Source organism: Chanodichthys erythropterus, chromosome 11, assembly GCF_024489055.1.
Source record: "Chanodichthys erythropterus isolate Z2021 chromosome 11, ASM2448905v1, whole genome shotgun sequence".
Classification (NCBI taxonomy): domain Eukaryota; kingdom Metazoa; phylum Chordata; class Actinopteri; order Cypriniformes; family Xenocyprididae; genus Chanodichthys; species Chanodichthys erythropterus.
The window spans coordinates 12,829,401-12,851,187 of NC_090231.1; the positions used below are offsets into that span (position 1 = coordinate 12,829,401).

General features: G+C 35.9%; 1 protein-coding gene across 4 annotated transcripts in view; it reads right to left on the reverse strand.

Annotated features, from left to right (window-relative positions):
- Nucleotides 1-21,787, reverse strand: part of chd3 (chromodomain helicase DNA binding protein 3) — a 66,064-nt gene that overhangs the window by 3,155 nt on the left and 41,122 nt on the right. For 3 of the 4 annotated variants that reach the window (XM_067401761.1, XM_067401759.1, XM_067401762.1), the window contains exons 35-40: nucleotides 18,893-19,001; nucleotides 16,789-16,921; nucleotides 13,715-13,910; nucleotides 12,460-12,623; nucleotides 11,892-12,018; nucleotides 6,995-7,970 (exon numbers count right to left, since the gene is read on the reverse strand). In XM_067401761.1, the coding sequence (XP_067257862.1) occupies nucleotides 7,765-7,970; nucleotides 11,892-12,018; nucleotides 12,460-12,623; nucleotides 13,715-13,910; nucleotides 16,789-16,921; nucleotides 18,893-19,001 (935 nt within the window). In that variant the 3' untranslated portion in view covers nucleotides 6,995-7,764. Of the gene's footprint in view, nucleotides 1-6,994; nucleotides 7,971-11,891; nucleotides 12,019-12,459; nucleotides 12,624-13,714; nucleotides 13,911-16,788; nucleotides 16,922-18,892; nucleotides 19,002-21,787 lie in introns of those variants that run through there. The other variant, XM_067401763.1, reaches the window with a different exon arrangement.

Genomic DNA, 21,787 nt, shown 5'->3' on the forward strand with positions numbered 1-21,787 from the left:
AAGTCACCATCGTTTCTTACTGTATTCACAGAGACAAGAGCCGTCGTTATTTTCATTTTTAAACACTTGCAGTCTGTATAATTCATAAACACAACTTCATTTTTTATAAATCTCTCCAACAGTGTAGCATTAGCCCCGTTAGCCACAGAGCACTATCAAACTCATTCAGAATCAAATGTAAACATCCAAATAAATACTATACTTACATGATCTGATGCATGCATGCAGCATGCATGACGAACATTTTGTAAAGATCCATTTTGAGGGTTATATATAGATGTGTGAACTTTGTTTATGCAATGTATTATAGAGTTGCGAGCTTGGGGGCGGGGATGGTGAGCATTTAAAGGGGACGGTCACTGAATCTGTGCATATTTAATTATGCCCTAAAATAGGCAGTTAAAAATTGAATAATAAAAAATCTATGGGGTATTTTGAGCTGAAACTTCACATTCAGACACATTTAGGGGACACCTTAAACTTATATTACATCTTGTGAAAAAGGGTTCTAGGGCACCTTTAAAACTTTGCAGACCTTTACATTCAAAAAACAGCTAACACCCTTCATGAAAGGTAATGTTCGAAAAAGCATAATGGGGCATTTTTAAACCTGCCCCCACGATCATTTGCAAGCTCGCATTTATTTTTTCGCATTTACTCAAAATCCAATCAAAAACCAAGCGCCACTCTACTTTTTTTCTTTTCTGATAAACTATTTTACTCAGATGGATGTCATAATACAGAAGAAAATATCCGTCACTACTTCCATCACAACGTGAACATTGTCATTCATTTAATTGTAAGGGTTTTTAAAGATTAACCAAGATGCCTGATCGATGCTGGGAAAGGTAACTTGAACATTGTAACCGAAATGTAAAAATAGGGCAAACAAACATGCACAATTGATATCCAACACCAACTGATACTGATAAAATGAATAACAACTGATACAGTAATGATATATTGTACATAAAACAAACAAAACAGAAAACCACATTGTGCTCCATTGTGGACATCCTTTAATGGGTAAACTTACAGTCAGAGTATACTATATACCATACATAATAATAATAATACAAAACCTCATCTTGTATAAAGAGATATAAGTGAGGACAACAGTACTGAGTATTTAAGTTCACCACACACAAGCACATAGTGAGTGTATAGTGTTTGAAATTCTTTAGCTTCATTTGCTGTACTTGTAGATTTTTCTGCAAACTCACAGTATGACTCAGACAGGCATGGTTGCTGCCATTCTTTAAGTCACATATAAAATACAAACACTGTCTAACTTTCCTGCCGGGAACATCCTATAGTCACGGAACACATGAAATTACTATATGGGGCTTACATTGAATAAATATAAAGTTGTGGTCACGTTTACTGTTGCTTGGTAAAATTTAACAAGCGAAATCCCATCATTTCATAGGAATACATGCGATTAGGAGTTTTGCGTGAGGGAGAAAATGTTCTCTACACAGATTTTGTTGGTCACACAAATCTGCTGTGTAGAATTTTGTCAAAATTTCACTAATGTGACTCGTCAAGTCACCTTTATTTGTACACCAATCAGGCATAACAAAATGAACACCTTCCTAATATAGTATTGGTCCCCCTTTTGCTGCCAAAACAGCCATGACCCGTCGAGGCATGGACTTCACTAGACCCCTGAAGGTGTGCTGTGGTATCTGATGTTAGCAGCAGATCCTTCAAGTCCTGTAAGTTGCGAGGTGAGGTGGTTCAACTCATTCCACAGATGCTCGATTGGACTGAGATCTGGGGAATTTGGAGGCCAAGTCAACACCTCAAACTCATTGTTGTGCTCCTCAAACCATTCCTGAACCATTTTTGCTTTCTGGCAGGAGCATTATCCTGCAGAAAGAGGCCACAGCCACCAGGGAATACTGTTTCTATAAAAGGGTGTACATGGTCTGCAACAATGCTTAGGTAGGTGATACCAGTCAAAGTAACATCCACATGGATGGCATGACCCAAGTTTTCCCAGCAGAACATTGCCAAAAGCATCACACTGCCTCCACCGGCTTGCCTCCTTCCCATAGTGCATCCTGGTGCCATGTGTTCCCCAGGTAAGTGACGCACACGCTCCCGGCCATCCACATGATGTAAAAGAAAATGTGATTCATCAGAACAGGCCACCTTCTTCCATTGCTCCGTGGTCCAGTTCTGATGCTCACGTGCCCACTGTTGGCTCTTTCAGCGGTGGACAGGGGTCAGCATGGGCACCTGACTGGTCTGCGGCTATGTATCCCAATATGCAACAAACTGTGATGCACTGTGTATTCTGACACCTTTCTATCAGAACCAGCATTAACTTCTTGAGCAATTTGAGCAACAGTATCTCGTCTGTTAGATCGGACCACACGGGCCAGCCTTCGCTCCCCATGTGCATCAATTGCCCTTGTGAACCTCACTCAAATCCTTACGCTTGCCCATTTTACCCGCTTTGAGGACAAATTGTTCACTTGCTGCCTAATATATCCCACCCACTAACAGGTGCCATGATGAAGAGAAAATCAGTGTTATTCACTTCACCTGTCAGTGCTCATAATGTTATGCCTGATCAGTGTATAGCACTTTTTACAATGCAGATGGTTTCAAAACAGCTTTAGAGTGATAGCAGGAAACATAATTCCTGTATAGCAGCTCTAGAATTCATTGTCCAGCTTAATTAAGTCTAGTATGGATTCATTTCCATTGTAAAAATCATTCATTATTAATTTAGTTAATTTATCTATACAGCAACTCTGGAAAAAAAACTGTGATGTCATCATCCAGCTCAGTTCAGTTCGCATACAATGGTGTCAATGTAGATCAGTAATATTGTTGTATATTAGTTTTCCCCGACTAAGCAAGCCAAAGGCGACAGTGGCAACTCTATTCTATTCTATTCTATTCTATTCTATTCTATTCTATTCTATTCTATTCTATTCTATTCTATTCCAACATTTAGTAAATGGGGTTAAAGCATTTAATACCTTTGGTTCGAAGGAATAACCCACCCCAAATTCCAGGCTACATTCAAATTACTCCTGCTAACAACTGTGCTACTATTACTCTTGCGGATGAATACAGCTTACAGACGCTGCATCTTTATTTCAAGACAATTGTAAAAAACAAAATGTCATCAATGCTTACACAATATCCTGACAGCCACCTTGATTCGAGCACTCGGGATACCTGTTTTGTCTCAGGCCTAAACATGCAGCGCAATGAGCAACAGTTGCAAGATGTTCAAAGGAACAATCTCTCTTGGCTTGTGTTCCTCAAAATTACACAACCAAAGTTTTTCCAAGGACAATAACACCAAAGTCGTTTGTTGTGCTACAGGTTTTGGCTGAGATTAATGTTCTTGAGTGTGCAAAAAAAGAAACGTGTGCACTGGAACAGGCTAATGTTAACGGTTGATTTCAATTATCTGATTAAGACTGGCACCGTTTCGTAAACATGCAATAAGAGAAGAAGAATGCATGGCTTTCAGATGGGAACGCGTCTGGAGAGAGCATGGAATGCGCTGGGGCTCCTTTACAAGGGGGAAATGCTGAGCTAGAAACCCGCCGGGTGACTTTCATATCTCTGAACGTTGTACTGCATACTCCTGCAGCGTGAGCCAAGGAAAATAATTAATTACTCAGATTCAAATCTCGGAGTGACTTGACTTTCTGCTTCTACAATCAACAATCTTGGAACTATCTGGCTCTCTCGCTCAGACTGTCTCACTCTCTTTCAGGCTGCTTCCCAGACTGTCTCTCTCAGACTAGCTCTTTTACTTAGACTGTCTCTCTCTTCCAAAATTTCTCTTTCAGACTGCGTGTTTCTGTCAGACTGTCTTTCTGTCCCAGATTGTCTCTCTCTGATTCACTGAGTCTTTCTTTTAGATTTGTCTCTCTTCCCAGGCTGTCTGTTTCTCATAACTAAAGCTGCAACAAATAACTGATAAAAATCAATAATAATGAATAATGAAAATAAATAATCAAAATGAATTAAATGAAAACAATAACTATCTTTTAATTGGCTGCTGTATTACTTAAAAGATTTTAGTTAGGGAGAAATTAACAGAGAAATGAAGGTCAGTTATATTTTTGTTTAGAAATGTGTTTAAATTTAGATTTTAAATGGCCCATTTAATCATTTAATTGAAATCCTATATACAACACAAGTAAAAATATTTTTAACAGAGCAGTAACTGTAATTAATTATAATTATATGAGGTCATTTACAGGAAAACTAAAATTATATTAACATATCACTTGAGTGCCATTCAAAAGTTGGTAGTCTTTAAGATTTATTTGTTGAAAGAAATTAAAACTTTTATTCAGCAAGGATGCATTAAATTGATCAAACATGTCAGTAAAGACATTTATAATGTTATGAAATACGCCTATTTCAAATAAATGCTGTTCTTGTGAACTGTTTATTCATCAAAGAATCCTGAAAAAAATGATCATGGTTTCCACAAAAACTTTAAGCAGCAACATTGATAATAATAATAGTAATAATAATAATAATAATAATAAAAGAAGTGTTTCTTGAGCAGCAAATCAGCATATTAGAATGATTTCTGAAGGATCATGTGACACTGAAGACTGGAGTAATGATGCTGAAAATTCAGCTTTGATCACAGGAATAAATTACATTTTAAAATATTAAAACAGAAAACAGTTACTTTAATTTGAATATTTTTTCAATATTGCAAATTATCTTTACTTTATTTTTAATCAAATAAATGCAGCCCTATTTCAAAACATAAAAAAATCTTACCAACTCCAAACTGTATGTCTGGGAAACTGTGTTCCTGTAAACATTTATATATTTTTTAATATATATTTTTATTTTTACTGCCTATAATGTTTATTAAAGCCATCCTCCTTTATGCCCCCCTTATATATATATATATATATATATATATATATATATATATATATATATATATATATATATATATACATATATATATATATATATATATATATATAGTGTGTTCCAAATTATTATTATGCAAGTGACATAGTAGGACTTTCGTTTTTCAAAGAAAAACTGCTTTTTTTTAAATATCTTTTTAAATAACTGGTATCAATCTCAGGTTTGTTAAATAGTTTGTCAGATCTTCTTGGGTAAATGGAAAACCTGCTAAAAGAGGTTGTTCCACATTATTAAGCAAGTCACAGTTCTCATGCAATATAGGGAGGAAAAAATATCTTTCTGAAGATGAAAAGCATGAAATTGTGCAATGTCTTGCAAAAGACATGAAAATAACTAATATTTTGTGAAAACTGAATAGTCATTGTGGAGAATAACCTCAAAAATGAGATGTCACATCTCAAGGGGCTTTCCTTCTAATAAATAAATACAAAATACAAATACAAACTAACTAAAATCTGAATGTTTATTGTACTGAAATCCTACTGATACGTCACTTGCATTATAATTTGGAATCTATGTATCTATGTATCTATCTATCTAAATCAAAGAAATAATCAGATATGATGCACAACATGGGTGACCCGACTGAAAAAAATGACCCGACTGAGTTTTTACAAGGTATTCCTCAATGAACTTGTTTTTGATTATCACAAATCCTCATTTTCATTTTTTCTTTCTTACTTTCTGAATAAGAATCATTTTTGTATCACTACCCTTCTAATGCACAACATGGGTCAAAAATGACCCGCATTCATTTTCTATGTTATTTCAATCATGGCTGAGTGATTCTTTGCTGAATATTTGAAAGAAATGTATTTTATTATTTATTTATTTCAGGTATTTATTAAATATCTTGTTTTTGTTTTTCACAGATCATTATGTTTATTTTTTCTCTTACTTTATAAACAAACACAGTTTTTGTATTTCTACATCAATTTTACACACATGGGTCAAAAATGACCCGTATTCATTTCCTATGATATTTCAACCATGGCTGAGTGTTTCTTTGCTCAATTTTTGAAAGAAATGTATTTTATCATTTATCATTTATTTTATAATTTTTCAATCACCCATGATTGAAATAACATAGGAAATAAATACGGGTCATTTTTGACCCATGTTGTGCATTAGAAGGGGTTTTCATAGCTTGTGCATCAAAGGGTTAAAACATATTAATCGCTTATCAAAATAATCATCATCATTAAATTGTTATTCCTACTCAGATAATCTCTTTTCTGTCTTCATTTCAAACATCCCCCTTCTGTATGCCACTTTCTCTGACCAAACATTATCTGAGGGCACCAAGTTTTGCTCCTGCACACCAGCCTGCCTCAAGTCTCTATTTCTCGGTAAACCAGAAAAACATGCAGAGATGGCAGCTGGCCTCAGTGACCCGGCCTATCCAAACAACCAGCACACTCACACAATTAATCACTCACACAGAAGAACCAACACACCAGCAGCCCTGAATTTACATTCGGACAGTATCAACCCCAACCAAACACAACCATATGCACAATTAGCTTCAGTCCATTACAATACGTGACCATGCATTGCACACACACACACACACACGCACACACACACACACACACACACACACACACACACACACAAACACACCACTACAATAAAACACACCCCATTGTGGAAAATAAGAGCTACTTAAGTGGCTCTCAAGTGTGCATGCTTGCGCACACGTGGGTGTGTTTGTGCATTTTTGCAGAATGCAGGGAGTTCTCATACAACAGTCATGTACTGTATAAATGTCCTGCTGGGGATTGAATCTGGCTCTAGCACAACGCAGGAATTTGGTCAGGAAGGTTTGGTCGTCAAGGACTTCTGACCCAGGATCAGTACGCTCCTTTAATAAGGTAGCTTGGGAAAATCATAAAACTGATCTCAGATCAGATGCAAAGATATTTCTGTCTGCGTCAGTGCTCTGGACAGGTTGCAAAAGATGAAGAATCATTCTCCATATATATATATATATATATATATATATATATATATATATATATATATATATATATATATATATATATGGGGCGGTTTCGTGCCACTGTAACATTTCACAGTCCTGGTTTAGGAACGCAGAGAGTCCACGGCTGGAGAATTTTTCGAGAGGTCCGCAGTTTCCAGGAAAAAAGATAGTTCCACTCCACTGTGCCTCGGTTCCAAAACAGTTTTGATTGGGTCAGGGGTTTTAATGACAGAAAACAAACTTGTGGTATTTTGGAAAAACTGCTGTCTTTGGAATCCTTCACTTCTGACATTGTGAGAGGCTGCATGGGTGCATGTGCTTGTGAGAGAAAAAAAGAGAGTGGATAAATGATGAAAGAAAGAGAGATACTGTATAAAGGGATGCAGAAAAATAGTGATTTTCTGGAGGAATTAGGAAGGGACGATTTTGGGCACTTAAACGAGCACTCTTGGTCCTTTGGCCAAATGAAAAATGAATCTGCTGGGACTGCTCGGACCGACAGATGAAAGAAAAAGGACGGAGGGGGCAAGGGGAGAGGGAGTGAGAGTGGAAGGGAGATAGAAAGAGAAAAAAAAGTGCTGGAAAGAGCAGAAGTGGAAGAAGAGGTCTGTGTTTTCGTCGTCCAAACAGCTCTCGTTTCAGCTCTCTTTTCCTTACTTCATTTCTCTCTTTTGCATTTGCTCGTTTTATCTAACTATTATCAACAATTTAACCTGAAAATTTTTTCCTGCCTGCTATAATATTTTCAGACATTCCCACCCTACCCTCCCATCCTGTCTAATTTATCCCTTTCTACCCCTCACATTCTACAGTCTCTTTGTCCCTCGCGCTCTTTCGGGTCAAGGCTTTTTGGGCCGTCCGTTGCGTGGCAGGTTCTCCACCGTGTTGCTGAGGCGATACTTGACGATGATGCTGTGCACGGTGGATTTGGGCATGCGGAGCTCCTGCCCAATTGACCCTTCCGATTTGCCGTCCTTCCACAGGTCCACCACCCTCTGGCGCTGCAGCACGTCATGTTCCTTGGTCTTCAGGCAGGACGGAGCTTCTGTGGAGGCAGAAAGGGGGCAGACTGTAGACACTGGGGGGTTGGGAGCGGTCAATCAGTGGCACAGTATCAGTCCTCAATATTGAAAGATCAAAAAAAAAAAAACATAACTGTAGGCAGGAGGCTGGAAGAGGGCCTTCTCGACCAAAGAAAAAGCATAAAATCTTCCAGTTTTGAACCTCCCGCTCTTATAGTAATCCTGAGAGCCAAAGTCGGGACATCCACTGGCTGCGAGAGCAGTGACGCACTGAACTTTCACAAGGTAAAAAAAAAAAAAAAAAAAAAAGAGAGATGTTAGCGGTTTGGGCAGTATTTGCCAAAGAAATCTGTGTTGACATAATGTGTCTAAAACCTTTTGCTCCGTAAAGTTCATGACATGTAAAACGCTAAGAGTTTAAGTGGCAATGACTTAAAAAAGAAAACAAGACATGCTCGCCAAGGTCTTTATTTCTGACAACTTTAAGAATGATTGAGAGAGATGTTATGGGGTCCTCTAGGATTTCTACCGAGGTGCTCGCACTCCATTTTGTCTCTCTCCTCCCTCTCACTTCTTCTTCTGTCTTTTAGAGAGATGTCTGACCGGGTCCAAAAAATGTCCTATTATGGAGTACGCTAAACGGATCAACACAGTCTGTCCTTCATTTTTCACTTTTCTTTTATATCTCTTTTTCTCTCAGATTTTTTGTTTAGTCTGGCATGCTGTTTTCATCTTGCTCCCTGGCTCGGTTTAAGCTGGGGTCACCGCAGTTGTCTCAATCAGGGACCAGAGGGTTCATACAGGCCCCAAGCGGGGCATATTTTTAGCCAGGCGAGGGTTCAGTGTGTACAGCCTCAACAAACCCAATCAGCCTCTACACCCACCAGGATCTAAAGTCTGGGGCTATTTCAGTGACAGACAGAGACTGAAAGAGAGAGACAGATGGAGAGAGCGGCTGAGCATCTAGTTCTGCCTCCAGGGGGTTTGAAAAACCGGCATAAAGGCACGAGCACATTTGTGTTTCTTTATGGGTTTTTTTTACCCTCTTAAAAATATCTGAGTAGAAAAGCAAAAAAATGTTCCCTCGGCTGAGCGATTCCTGGCACAGCTAAGGTTCTGGATAACTGTAATGACATTTTCAGAAAAAGCACCATGGCAAGAAAATATGCCTCCCTTAGACGCTGCGGTAGAAAGATTGGTATCAGGACTCTCAATCCAGAAAGCCTTCGACTCTGTACGGGTAAAAACAGTCAAGACGATGGACGGAGTTTGGCCTCTGATAGAATAAACAGAAAATGCCAAACAAAAACAACTACATTTGTTCTTTTTTATCCTTCTTGCACACATATGCTGTTACAGAGCTAATATTGAAACAATAAACTCACTGGCAGAGCTAATATGTTCTCTTGGACCAGAGATGGAGAACGTGAAATTATTTAGCCAAAATTCCACAGGGGCCCTCTCAAATTAAAAAAAATACAATTAAGTGTGCTAACCAGGATCATATTTTTGCAGAAATATGAATACGTAAAATGTGACTGTGTTTTTTTTTTTTTTTTAAACTAAGGACAGGGTATGTGTTTTCATTTATGAACAGTTACATATTGAGCAGGAATTGAATTTGTAGCTATGTTTTATGATTAAAAAAAAACTAAATCAAATCATTCCAGGTTCATTGGAAGTTTGGTAACTGATTAAATCTTTTTAAAGAATCAAATGCTACATCTTCAAAGTGCTTTGTAGAGAAATGTCAAAATCCAGCCTGTCACACACTGACCTTACAAATTATTGTGAAATAGAGCATTTGTACACCCACATATACTCCCACATAAACACAAATAGACTGAGAGAGAAAGAGCGAGAAAAAACAGAGGGAGAAAAACAGAAGGAAGTTGAATCATGTGTTGATTTTGCCGTGTTAATCATGAGTAAAAGTTATAAAGAGCTGTTCATTGAGATCATTTATCAATTACTAAATCACTGCGTGCTTAGTCTTTGTAGGCATACAGGATGTCCAGTGTAGGCCAGGGTTATTATACTATTAAAAACATTTTTGTTAATTGAAATAAAGCTAAAATAAAATAATATAAATATTAGATGAAAAACTTAAACTTATTTCAGTTAGTTGCAAGGCAACATTTCTATGTTTTAGAATTGTTTAGTTTAACTTCAAGCACTAAAGTTACTAACTGAAAAAAAAAAATATATATATATATATATTATATTCAAAACTTAATTTGAAATACCAAATATACATATATATATATACAACGTTAAAAAGAATCAGTGAATTACAATCTGTGAACCAATAAGTGATAATCATCTCAGTTTCTCAAAGATACAAATTCACATCAGAGTTTTGCTGCAATAAATTTCAATTTAAGTTTTTTAGCTTTTAGTATGAATATGTCAGACTTAAGGTAAGCTGGTGTGTTCCAAAACAATGACAAAATTCAATTACAAGCATTCAAAACGTAGTCTCTCACTTCCGCTAAAAAGGATCACAGATTATCATGACATCTCTGCGCACTTCAGCTTCTCATCAAATCTTCTGTCCAATCAAATGCTCTCTAGAATCTGAAGTCCGCCCCTCCTACACTATAAACAGACGCTGATGCTGCGGTTGAAATCGGTCATTTGTTCACACATTTACTAGTTTCTACATGGTGAATGGCACATAGTGCACTGTATAGAAAACGATTAAGACAGTGTAAATATGCTTTCCATTCATGTGAATGAAGTCGTTTTTGCGTTAGTGTCACGTTAGTGTCTGCTCCGGTCCAGAGACACGAGAGCACAGAGTGGATCATATGCGTGAGTCGGCACAGACCCTAAAATTAGGAGAAACGGTTAGAGATGAGAAGGAAACCAAAGCTTTACCGAGCTCAGCGGCTCTGGCCGAGCTGTGATTTAAATGAAACGCTACTGGCTATTTAAAAAAAAAATGGGAAGGGCTGTTCGATGTAGCCCTGTTCGATTTCAGTTGAAATTACGTCAACTCATTGAATAATGCTGCGCGTTCCAAGACACTTCAGTGGGCCTTTAATGTAAATTATTATTATTAAAAATGTTACAAAATTGAGCATTGTTTTGTTGGCTAAGTAGTTAGACCTTATTATCCGGAAGGTTGCAAAAACATGAATTCTTTCACTGCTATTCACTGGTGTTTTATGTGTATGGACTTTTTTTTCTTTTTCTTTCTTTCTTTCTTTTTTTAACAAACCTGCTTATCTGAAAATGTTACCTAGAATTCCTCTGCCCTTAAGGGTGAAGTATGCTCCATATAACTTCTGCCACAAAAAGGAACTGTAAAAAAATGACTGTTTGCAAACAGGTTTTTAGAACACTCCCCTCCCCATTTGCTATTGGCCAGCCAAACAGTCGGCTCCACCCCTACATCAAGCCATTGGATGCTCAACTGTGAAGAGCAATGTTTTGATAGCACCACAGAGCCACAGTGTATACACCTTTCAGCTAAATCAACCTATGAATGGCCTACTTATAGCTGTCTCTGCATATTAAGCTGCGACTGAAGAATTTAACATCCCAAAAATTCACTTCACCATTCACATTTAAGAATCTAATCCAGAGCTGCATACAAGAAGCACTTTGTTTTTGCAGATTTTCAGACTGCAATGATCAACAGATGGCAAGCAATTCTGCCTTTCAAATTTCAACCAACCAAACAAACATGTCAATACCTCCAGCTGGCCAATAGTCCAGCTGGTCAAAGCAGGCAGACCGTTTCTAAAACCATCACAAACATTCAAATCAACCGTTTCACCATCTTAACCTGCTTTTGTGTACAAGCATTCCGTTTAATATGAGCAGTTAACACACACTGATCTGTTTTTTTTTTTTTTCATGAGTGCATCTGAAAAGCCTTTAAAATTGTTCAGAGTTTGTTTGGGGGATCTTTCAGGGGATGGATCAGCAAAACTGACCTGATATGAAGGAGCCAGGGGGCATCTGGCTGTAGTTGGCCCCAGCTAGAGTGAGAGCCGCTGAAGGTGCAGGTGTGAAGGGAGGGCCGAAGTTCTGTGGGGTGGCATACGGGCCTGGAGGAATAGGCTAGATAAAGAGATAAAGAGAGAAGGAGAGAGAGTGTGTATGTTATAAATCTGAGAAACCAAAGCGATTTAAATTAAAGCAGCTAAAAATTCACAGCTGTGTAATTTTAATTTTAAAACTCTGCACATTTTAATAATGCCAAGCGGCTGCAACAAATGGGAGTATTGGCATGTAGGTGGATGTGAGTGTGTTGCTCTGTTCCAAAGCCTAATGTGCATCCCAATTTGCATACTTATGCACTATTCCACTGACTTCAATAGTAGGAAAAAATACTATGGAAGTCAATGGCTACTGTCAACTGCCTGTTTACCAACATTTAAAAAAAAATATCTTTTGTGTTAAACAGAAGAAACTCATGCAGGTTTGAAAACTTGAGGGTGAGTAAATGACGACAAAATTGTAATTTTCAATATGTATAGTCTTATGTGTTTGCGTATTTACCGGCGGGGTGTGAGTCTCGTTGCCTTTGTTGGCCAGTCTGCTGAGGATGCTTCTTTCTGACATCTGCAGGCGGGCCGTGATCGGCGGGACTCTGGAGAGTGTTGCCGGGAGCCGCGTTACGTCTGCCTTCATGTCACTCAGAAGCTCCTCCAGTTGGTTAAGAACTACATAAATGTGCATTATTACAACATGCCAAGCTGTAGAAACTAAAATGAGCAAGTGTAATTGCTAATAGGCTAAATACTATTTATAAGACTACCTAAGAAAATCAAGTTAATTTGTTCACTTTAAAGCTTTATAATTTTTTATTTGGAACAATGTACTGATAAATAAGACCAATAGCATGTATTAAGAAAGTAAACGGGGTCAACTTTGATTTCATGTTTGTCAACTGAGGGAGTGGGAAGCATTATTTTATTATTTATCAAATACTCTGAAATTCATTAAGCCTCGAAACAATTAGATTAAATATTTTCAGAACAGAGGTTTTGAACAGTGTTGTTATTGTTAACTAAAAGTAAAACTATTAAATTAAACTATTTTTTAATTGAAATAAAGCTAAAATTAATTCAAATATAAATATTAGATGTAAAACGTAAACTTAAAAAACTTTAAAAAAAATGTTGCCTTGGCAACTTGAATTTGAAGTGCTAAAATTACTAAAACTTAAATAAAAAGTAATTAAAGCTAAATAGAAATATAAAAACACCCCAAAACTAATAAAAATGACAACAACATTTAAACTAAAATGAAAATAAAAATAAAGAGTTAATTGAAATAAAAAAAATAAAAATATTATCATAGTATATATCTAATACTAAAATACTTGATTTGAATCATATCAAATAGGAACCTTTTTTATCAATATCAGCTTTGAAAACCGTCCCACAGTTCAGAAAGCTAACTAAAAGTGATATAATTTATTCTAATTGTCAGTTCTTTCAGCAATTGCAGGCAATAATAAGAGTGACATGCCAAGTGAACTGGTTTCCAATAAATGGTTCATCGGTACAGATTAAACAACATGCTTGAGAAAACTCCAGGTCTAATTAAAAGTGCCTCATAGTTTTGAACTGTTCCCATATCAGAGCTGGCAGGAACACTGGTCCCGCTGGATCTATCCTGAAGCCCTTTATCAGACTCTCAAGACGCCAACAAACTTTGTGAGATACACACAAACATATTCCCTCTGATACATCATTTTTCATTTAAAGATATTTACGAGATAAATCTCAGACACACACTTTTTCCTCACCCTTATGTAAGACAGCATTGGCAGGTTTGTTTCCTGCGAGCGACTCCTTGCTGAGATGCTGATGGGACTCGGCTAGACATTCAACCTCAGCAAAACGAGCATTCAGGGCCATGGCCGGGTGAGTGGGGTCCTGGGTCATGTTGAGGTACGCAGCCCGACGCAACTGCTCCTCTATCACCAGGGCCTGCTCCAGCAACTGAGAGAGAGACAGAGCCAGTCAGGCAACACACTGACTACTCGATGTGAAGCAATGGCCAAAAATGACCATGTAAATGTGCTTCAGAAGTCATGAATTTATAAATGCTGCCAGTAAAGCACTACTGCTTAAAATATTTAATAATATTTTAAAGGGGTCATGAATTGAGAAATCAAATTTTCCTTGATCTTTTGACATCTATAAGGTCGTTGTACTATAAAATATATTCTGTATGTTTCAGAACTAAAACACATCTTTGTTAGTCCAAAAACAGCTTTCATTGAAACCAAGCTCCCAAAACAACTTGTTTCGGATTTTGTCTTAGTATGACATCATTGCCTCTTTAGCCCCGCCCACCATTTCACACATGTCATGTAATAGTAAATAAGAGAAAGATGTAAACACAGGATTACTCCAGCAACAAAACCATAGAGATGCCTCTGAATATTACAAGACAAGATTACAATTACAAGTTTGAAGTGCCGAGTACTAGAAAAGTAGTAGACTTTCTTATGATCTTAACATTTTAGAAAGCTCTAGAACATGTCAGTACTGTATGTGTCAGTAAGACACTGGCCGCTTGTTCGCTTCATTTTTTCCCGTGGATTTGTTTTAAAACAAGACACTGTTTGGTCAAGGTTTTTCAGAGAGATAGAAAATAAAAGATGATGAAGTGCTGACTAGATTGAATTTGACAGTAATGTCGCAACACACATAACAATGTTTTTACCACGTATCACTACTATTGCTTTGTCGGTTACATATAATTTGATATGTACTCATTTTACATTCATCAATAATACATTTACACGAAACACCGTAAGTTATCCTATGTCAACTATAACTGTGGTAACTCCAAGTTTTCAAACTTTATGTATGGCTGAATTTCACTGGTTGCCATTTTTCAACATCAGAGGTTTTTTTTAAAACAACTCCACATGAGTAATTGCAGAGATGTTGAAAATTATTTTAAAATGCAAAACTGTTACATAATCATAACAGTGGGCATTTACTTCCAAGTCTTGAATGCAATACGCCCATCAAAACTGAGTGTTTCAAAGAAAGGGATAAAAAACAGATAGAAAATCGCCTATTACTTCTAAATTATGATGTTTTTGATGTAAAAAAAATCTTGAGAACACTATGGGCTATTTTAACATTCTAAGCTTATGGTCGTGTCCCAATCCACTTTTTCTAGTTTAACAACATAAAAAATGGTCACCATGCCTGGCGCATGGTCTAAAAGAGTTGTATCTAGTCTCTTAATGAGTCATGGGTGTGTTTTGGGCATAACATGCAATAAACCAATCATAGTGTCATCTCCCATTCCCTTTAAAAGCCAGGTGCGCTTGCACCATGGCGGAGTACAGTAAAACCCTCAACCTGACGAGTCAGTTTAGGTACATGTGTGTATTTCCACGACTGGTCAAATAATTAGCCAATTTCATTTGTCATTATTGCAAATAGGTAATTCTGATATATGCAATGACTATCCATTATGACATGTAGGCATTTTTATCTTTATGTACACAATAATAATCTTTTACATTGTAATACTTTTATTTTTAACATTTGGCATGTTTGTGTGCTGCTGCGCGTCCCTGTGTGTGTAACAAAATAAATTAATTAATTTAAATATATATATATATATGTATATATATATTATATATATATATATATATATATATATATATATATATATATATATATATATATATATATATATATATATATATATATACTGTGCCATTGACTTTAGACCAGGTTTTTGTTGGTCAATGGAGCAGTCAAAATTTTATTTATTCATGTGATGGCAGAACTGAATTTTCAGCAGTCAATACTCTTCAGTGTCTGGTACTGCTTAATATTTTTGTGGAAACCGGGATTCTTTGATGAATAGAAAGTTCAAAATAACAGCATTTATTTAAAATAGAAATATTTTGTAAGATTTGCACTTTGGATTAATTTGATGCACACTTGCTGAATAAAAACAAAAAAAATCTTACTGACCATAAACATTTGAATGGTGGTGTAGATTTACCTTTTCATTACATCATGTAAGCACAAAAACTAATTCCTGCTTTAAAGAAAAAGTGAGGAAAAGACAATGGAAAAAAAGCATAGTGTGAAATAGAAAAGCGGCTGAGAGCACAAAGAAAACAGATTAAAAAAGACAAAGATTGAGAACACGTAGCTGGATAGAGGGAGAGTTACACAGGCAGGAAAATAGGCCACTAAATAAAAGGGAATTTAAGAAATTTATTGAACAGAATTGACAGAAAAATTACGTCTGGAGCGATAATCCATTCCAGTGATTTATGAGCATGAGAAAGCACCAGCTTCCAATTAAAAGAAGTTCCACTGGAATAATAGCGGTTCTCAGGTTGCTCAACGCATTCAGAATTATGTAATAGAAAAAGAGAAAGACAGCGAGAGAAAGAGAGCAAGGGAGGCTGAGAAAAGAAAAAGGAGGATGTAGAGAAAAGGATATGAAACATGTGATGAAAAAAAAAAACAGGAAAAACAACGAGAGACGGGACTGTTTCACAAGAATGCATGTCAGCATATTCAGGTTTTGTGTTTGCGATTGTGACGCGTCAACATGTAGAGATAAAATCTTCCGGCGGGAGTCATACAAACAGCAGAACAAAAGATAGAGTAAGAAGCATGCTAAAGCAAGACGCACAAGTATGTAATTATGATACAAATGACAAAACAAAAGAAGCAGCTTTCAAACAAAGACCTACCACAACGTAAGAAAAAAAAAAAAAACTACAAAAGCCACAAGGAAACGAAATTAACTCGACCAAGGATATCACAACAAACAAAAAGAAAAGAAACTAAACAAATTTTTTTTTATTCTTTATTTACAACATACCTTAAACCGTCTGGCCAGGAACTTGTTTTTCATCTCTAAGAAGTTTCCCTTGTTGGCTTGAGTTTTGAAAGGCTCATTTACGATGGCGAACTGAGGGTCGTTCTGAATGTCCTGCCATCGTGCATAGCCATGACTGCAACAGGTCAAGGATCAAACAACACTTTCAGGGTTTCTACAAATTTTCCTTTACAAAATTCAATACTTTTCCAGACTCAAACTTCCAAAGCTCTCTGTAGATTTTTATAGACTATATTTAACATTAATGGTTCATATAGCATTGTTTTCAGCATTAATTTGGTATAGTACAGTCATCTCTAAATAATTTTATGGCAGCGGATGCTATTTACACTAAGTGCAAATAGTGATAAATGCTATTTACACAATACCAATTAGATGCTATTTACACTAAGTGAAAATAGCATATTTTGTTAGCGACAGATGCTATTTACACTGATTGAAAATAGCAATATATTCTATTTAGGCTAAGTGAAAATAGCAGCATTTTCTTAGCAATATGCTATTTACGCTAGGGGAAAATAGTGATAGATTCTATTTACACCATGTAAAAGTATCAGTTCTTTGCAATAAGAGCAACTCAGTATTTTTGTACATTAACAGGATGCAATAATATCATAGAGTGTAAATGATTATATTTATTACAATTATTAAATGGATGCTGCCTTATTGGGAGCATAAAAACACAAATTCCCCTAACCCTATCCAATAAACACTCGTTCGCAGTTTATTTCCACTTTTAGAACATTATTAAAATTTTTTATTGAAAATAAACACAAGCTCAGCAAAAGGCGGATTCGAACCCACGTTGATCGCGTTAAAATCCAGGTCTACGAGCCCTATTCGCTACTGCTGTGTAGCGAATAAGTACAAATAGTGTCCCTTGTTTGCAAACGCTATTTACACTAGCTCCGCAAGGGACGCTATTTGTACTTTGTTTACTTCAAATAGACACTCAATAGTAATTTTATTTTCTGTTGTTTTCATTTGTTTACTCGTGTTTAAATGAGGAGAAGAAACCTTTTAACCTTTTAAACCTGCGTATTTTCTCACATTGGTTTGATACTGCACTCGTGGTTTCATATTGCATGATCACCAAAAAGCAAAGCCCACTTTCAACCACTTCTGTCCTGACTTCTTTGAGGAGAGGCTCAATGGGGCGGGTAAATGTATGGGCTTTTCTGATCTTTCAATCTAATAGATAAATTTACACAAATTTTTCATTTTTAAACTTCAAACCAACCTTGATTCTTCAGCCAACAAAGTTTAAATCCCATCTAGCTAGCTCGCTTCACATAATGTTTAAGTATTGAGTCAGTAGGCGAAGAGCAGGCGGTCTTTTGTGGCTGTTTGAACGCATGTGACCACATGAGCGTCTACACTTTAAAAGCAATCCGTTCAAATGCGTTTTAAACTACCTCTGGAAGTGGTTGAAACTGGACAAGCTCAAAACTTTTTAGACCCCGTTTACACCTGTATTTTGCGTTTTCCACTTGTGATCGAACTGACGAAAATGCTTCTTAATACAAGGTGTAAACAGGGCCTGAGTTGATCGTTTGCTTCTTTATCTGTTTGCTGGTTTGAGTGGCACACGCACATTCGTTCAAAAGAGTTTAGTTTATAGTAAAGACAAAGTTTGGCATAATGAAATCGTGTTCAGTTGTGTTCGACCCGAAACAACTAAGTATTGTCATGAAAACACTGCTTGTTTTATACATTTCCTTTTTTAGAACTTCTTAATTTTGTATTTTAGAAATCTAGAAACAATTTTCTATACTCTGTTTTCTTTTTTCCACACTTATCCAGACCTGGAAATTATTTAAATTAAATTCCGCACTTGAAACCCTGAGGTGTTTAAATGTAAAGATCTTTATTTTCAATGAAAAAATAACAATTTAGCTTTCTGTAGTATTCACTAAAGCAATATAAATGTATTTGTAGCAACTCTGTTTTTACCATCTCATTTTATTGCCTTGTTCTTCTTGGCTTTGAGCTCTAAACAAAATGTTAATTTAGCAAAAACACTATAAATATACATTAATGGAACTGGATTGTTTCTACGGTGACAGCAGCCTATCTCCAAGGATACCACACAATGCCTGCCAGCAGCCAGAAGTCGTGTCGCCGGTGCCAGATCTCATTGATCTTGCCTGATGAAATGGCCGCCCGCTCCTCATTCTGCCAAAGAGTGTGGAGCTCTGTACAGAATAGAAAAACACGACATAGCCAGATATCAGATATACCGTTTGTACCTGCTGACGAGTAAATAAACAAAAGGCAACAATCCTCCAACAATGAAGCTTGCAAGCATGTAAATTTAAAGTTATCTAGCTATAAACGAAATGATTTGTCTAGAGTGCAGGCTGTATGCTTAGTGTTTGCTTGAAATGTTTTATCGACGCTGGTGAAATGTTTATAGCTACAGTAATAATAAACCCCTTGATGTTTAGTTGTTCTCTTTTAAAGTTGTAAATGAAACTATGTAAAGTGATTGGCTTCTGGGAACTGAAACTATTTATAGAGACTGAGGCGGGGAAAAATCAAAGAAATAATAGACAAGAAAATGACCACTAGCTTGCTAACTAAGGGTTATTGAGATGACAGGTGTTGGATTTTATCTATCTGGTATTTGAACATAATCGGGGCAGGATAAAAAACATTTAATTAGGGATGCACCAATATTAAAATGATAGCTGATACTGATAAGCCAATAATTATTTTCATTTTAAGGCTAATAAATCATTAATTAATCAATAAAAAAACAATAATGTTAAAATTACTATTATTAATAAATTACTATTATGTGAATAAAATTAGAAATTAAAAATATGATGTCAAAACATTTTATAAATTTTTATACATTTATAAATTAATTTAGGTGTTGCAACATTATAATATACAAAATGGATATTCATTTTGAGATTTGCTAAAAAATTACATTTAACATTGTCATTAAAGTATTTAAAGATTTAACTGAGCGTTGGATGGTGTCAAAAGTAATCTAAACAAAAACAGGAATGCACAAATAAATATCCATTTTATGATTTAGTTAATAACTTGTGGCATCTCTGGGAAAAAATAAACCCAAATGCAATGTTTTTCAAGTGACCCTCCTGATCATATTAGTCATTGTGTTGATGATCATTTATTGTGTTGGTCATTACAGTCATTTTTTTTAAATTTTCTCAGAATTTGTAATGGGAATGGGCACACCTACTCCTTAACTCTCCCTTTATATTCCCAATACTCCCATTACAGTATCCACCCTTACCACATGCCAATTATTCATAGTATTAGTCTCACAGAGAAATACTGATGCATGCACTTATACAGTATCTGCACACAAAATATAAACACAAGAGTGTACATTTACATACGGATTGACCATGAATATAAGCAGAATGCATGAAATCATAGGTTTTCACATTTCAACACAAGTCATTTTAGGAAATAATCAATGGTGAACGATGGAAACTAATCTAAGGGAAGTCTTTGTAAACCACTGACAGATGAAATCACTGCTTGCTGTTCCTGGTAAAACCGCTCAACGGAAGCACAGAGAAGTTGAACTGCTCCTTCACAATGTAACCACACTGTCATGCTACCTCAACAACACACTGTTCCATTGCGCTTTATCATAACAGAACATGCTTCACTTAACATGAGTGAGCAGCTTTACATAATGTTGGCACAATTACCTGGCTCATATTACTGTGCTTGTCAATACTTGGGAAAAATGAACTAGTGTGATGTTCAAAGAATATGGATAAAGATCAAGATGTAGGAGTCAGAATCAAGCAACTAACCTAGCAATATGAATATCAAATCAATATGAATGTCAAAAATGCATCCATAAGCTACAGGGTGTCATTACTGTGTTATTAGCATCATCAAACTAAATTGAAAAATATGTATGTTTCTAAACATGGTCCTGTTGGCCCCTACAGGAAGATGCCATAATTACACCATCAGGAGGCAAACAACATCTTTCTCCATTGACGACATTTCAAAATTAGCTCTTTCAAGCAACAAATAAAAAAAATAAAAAACTGTTTCACTATATAATAGTAGCTTTTTGCCATTGTTAGTTTTTGGATGGCACTTAAAAGCATTTTCATCTATAGCTCACAATAGATGCTAGTGAAGGTCTTGCCCATACAGCAAAAAAAAAAAAAAAAAAGTTATATTTTTAATATTTATGTATATATTTTACATTAACATACATTTATAACACACACACACACACACATATTATATATATATATATATATATATATATATATATATAGCTAACATAGACGTTAAAATATATTGATTGATTTAGCTAGCTTGCTACCAAAAAATATATTAGGAAATATATGTATATATTTACATTGTCCACAATATATATTTTTAAAAATCTAATATTAGATATATATCGTCTTGCCACTTGAAGTACATTTTCTAATATATTTTGGCATTTGAAGTTTTAAACGAAATATATTTGAAATTTGAAAAATATATTTTCTTAAGCCCTGCTGTTTACAACATATATTTAATGTAGCTTTTTTTGTTCAAAATAAACATAACATTAACATGTTTTTGTCTTACCCTGATTCACTATGGTAAGCGTATTATAAGCGTTTATATTTTAGACCTGATGGGGTGGTTTTCACTGGAAATTGCGTATATACGTCACTTGCCCGTGCGTGTCTTGTCATATCCGTAAATTGAGAAAAGTTGCTCTGGCTACTTTGACGCATGTATGGTGTGTGAGTGACATAGGTTAGTTGTTACAACGAGCGAGAAAGGTTGACATGGAGCAAGCTAAATCTCCAATCTCTGAGGAATCACCCGTTTTAAAAAAAGCAGAACAAAGGAGAGTCTGCTGACAAAAAAGAGCGTGACGGAGCTTGTAATAAAACAAAAATCAACATTGGCTTGTCTTTTTGTAGATGGTGAGAACTGAGGGATTTGAAATGTTGTAAAAGCCACGAGGAGATGG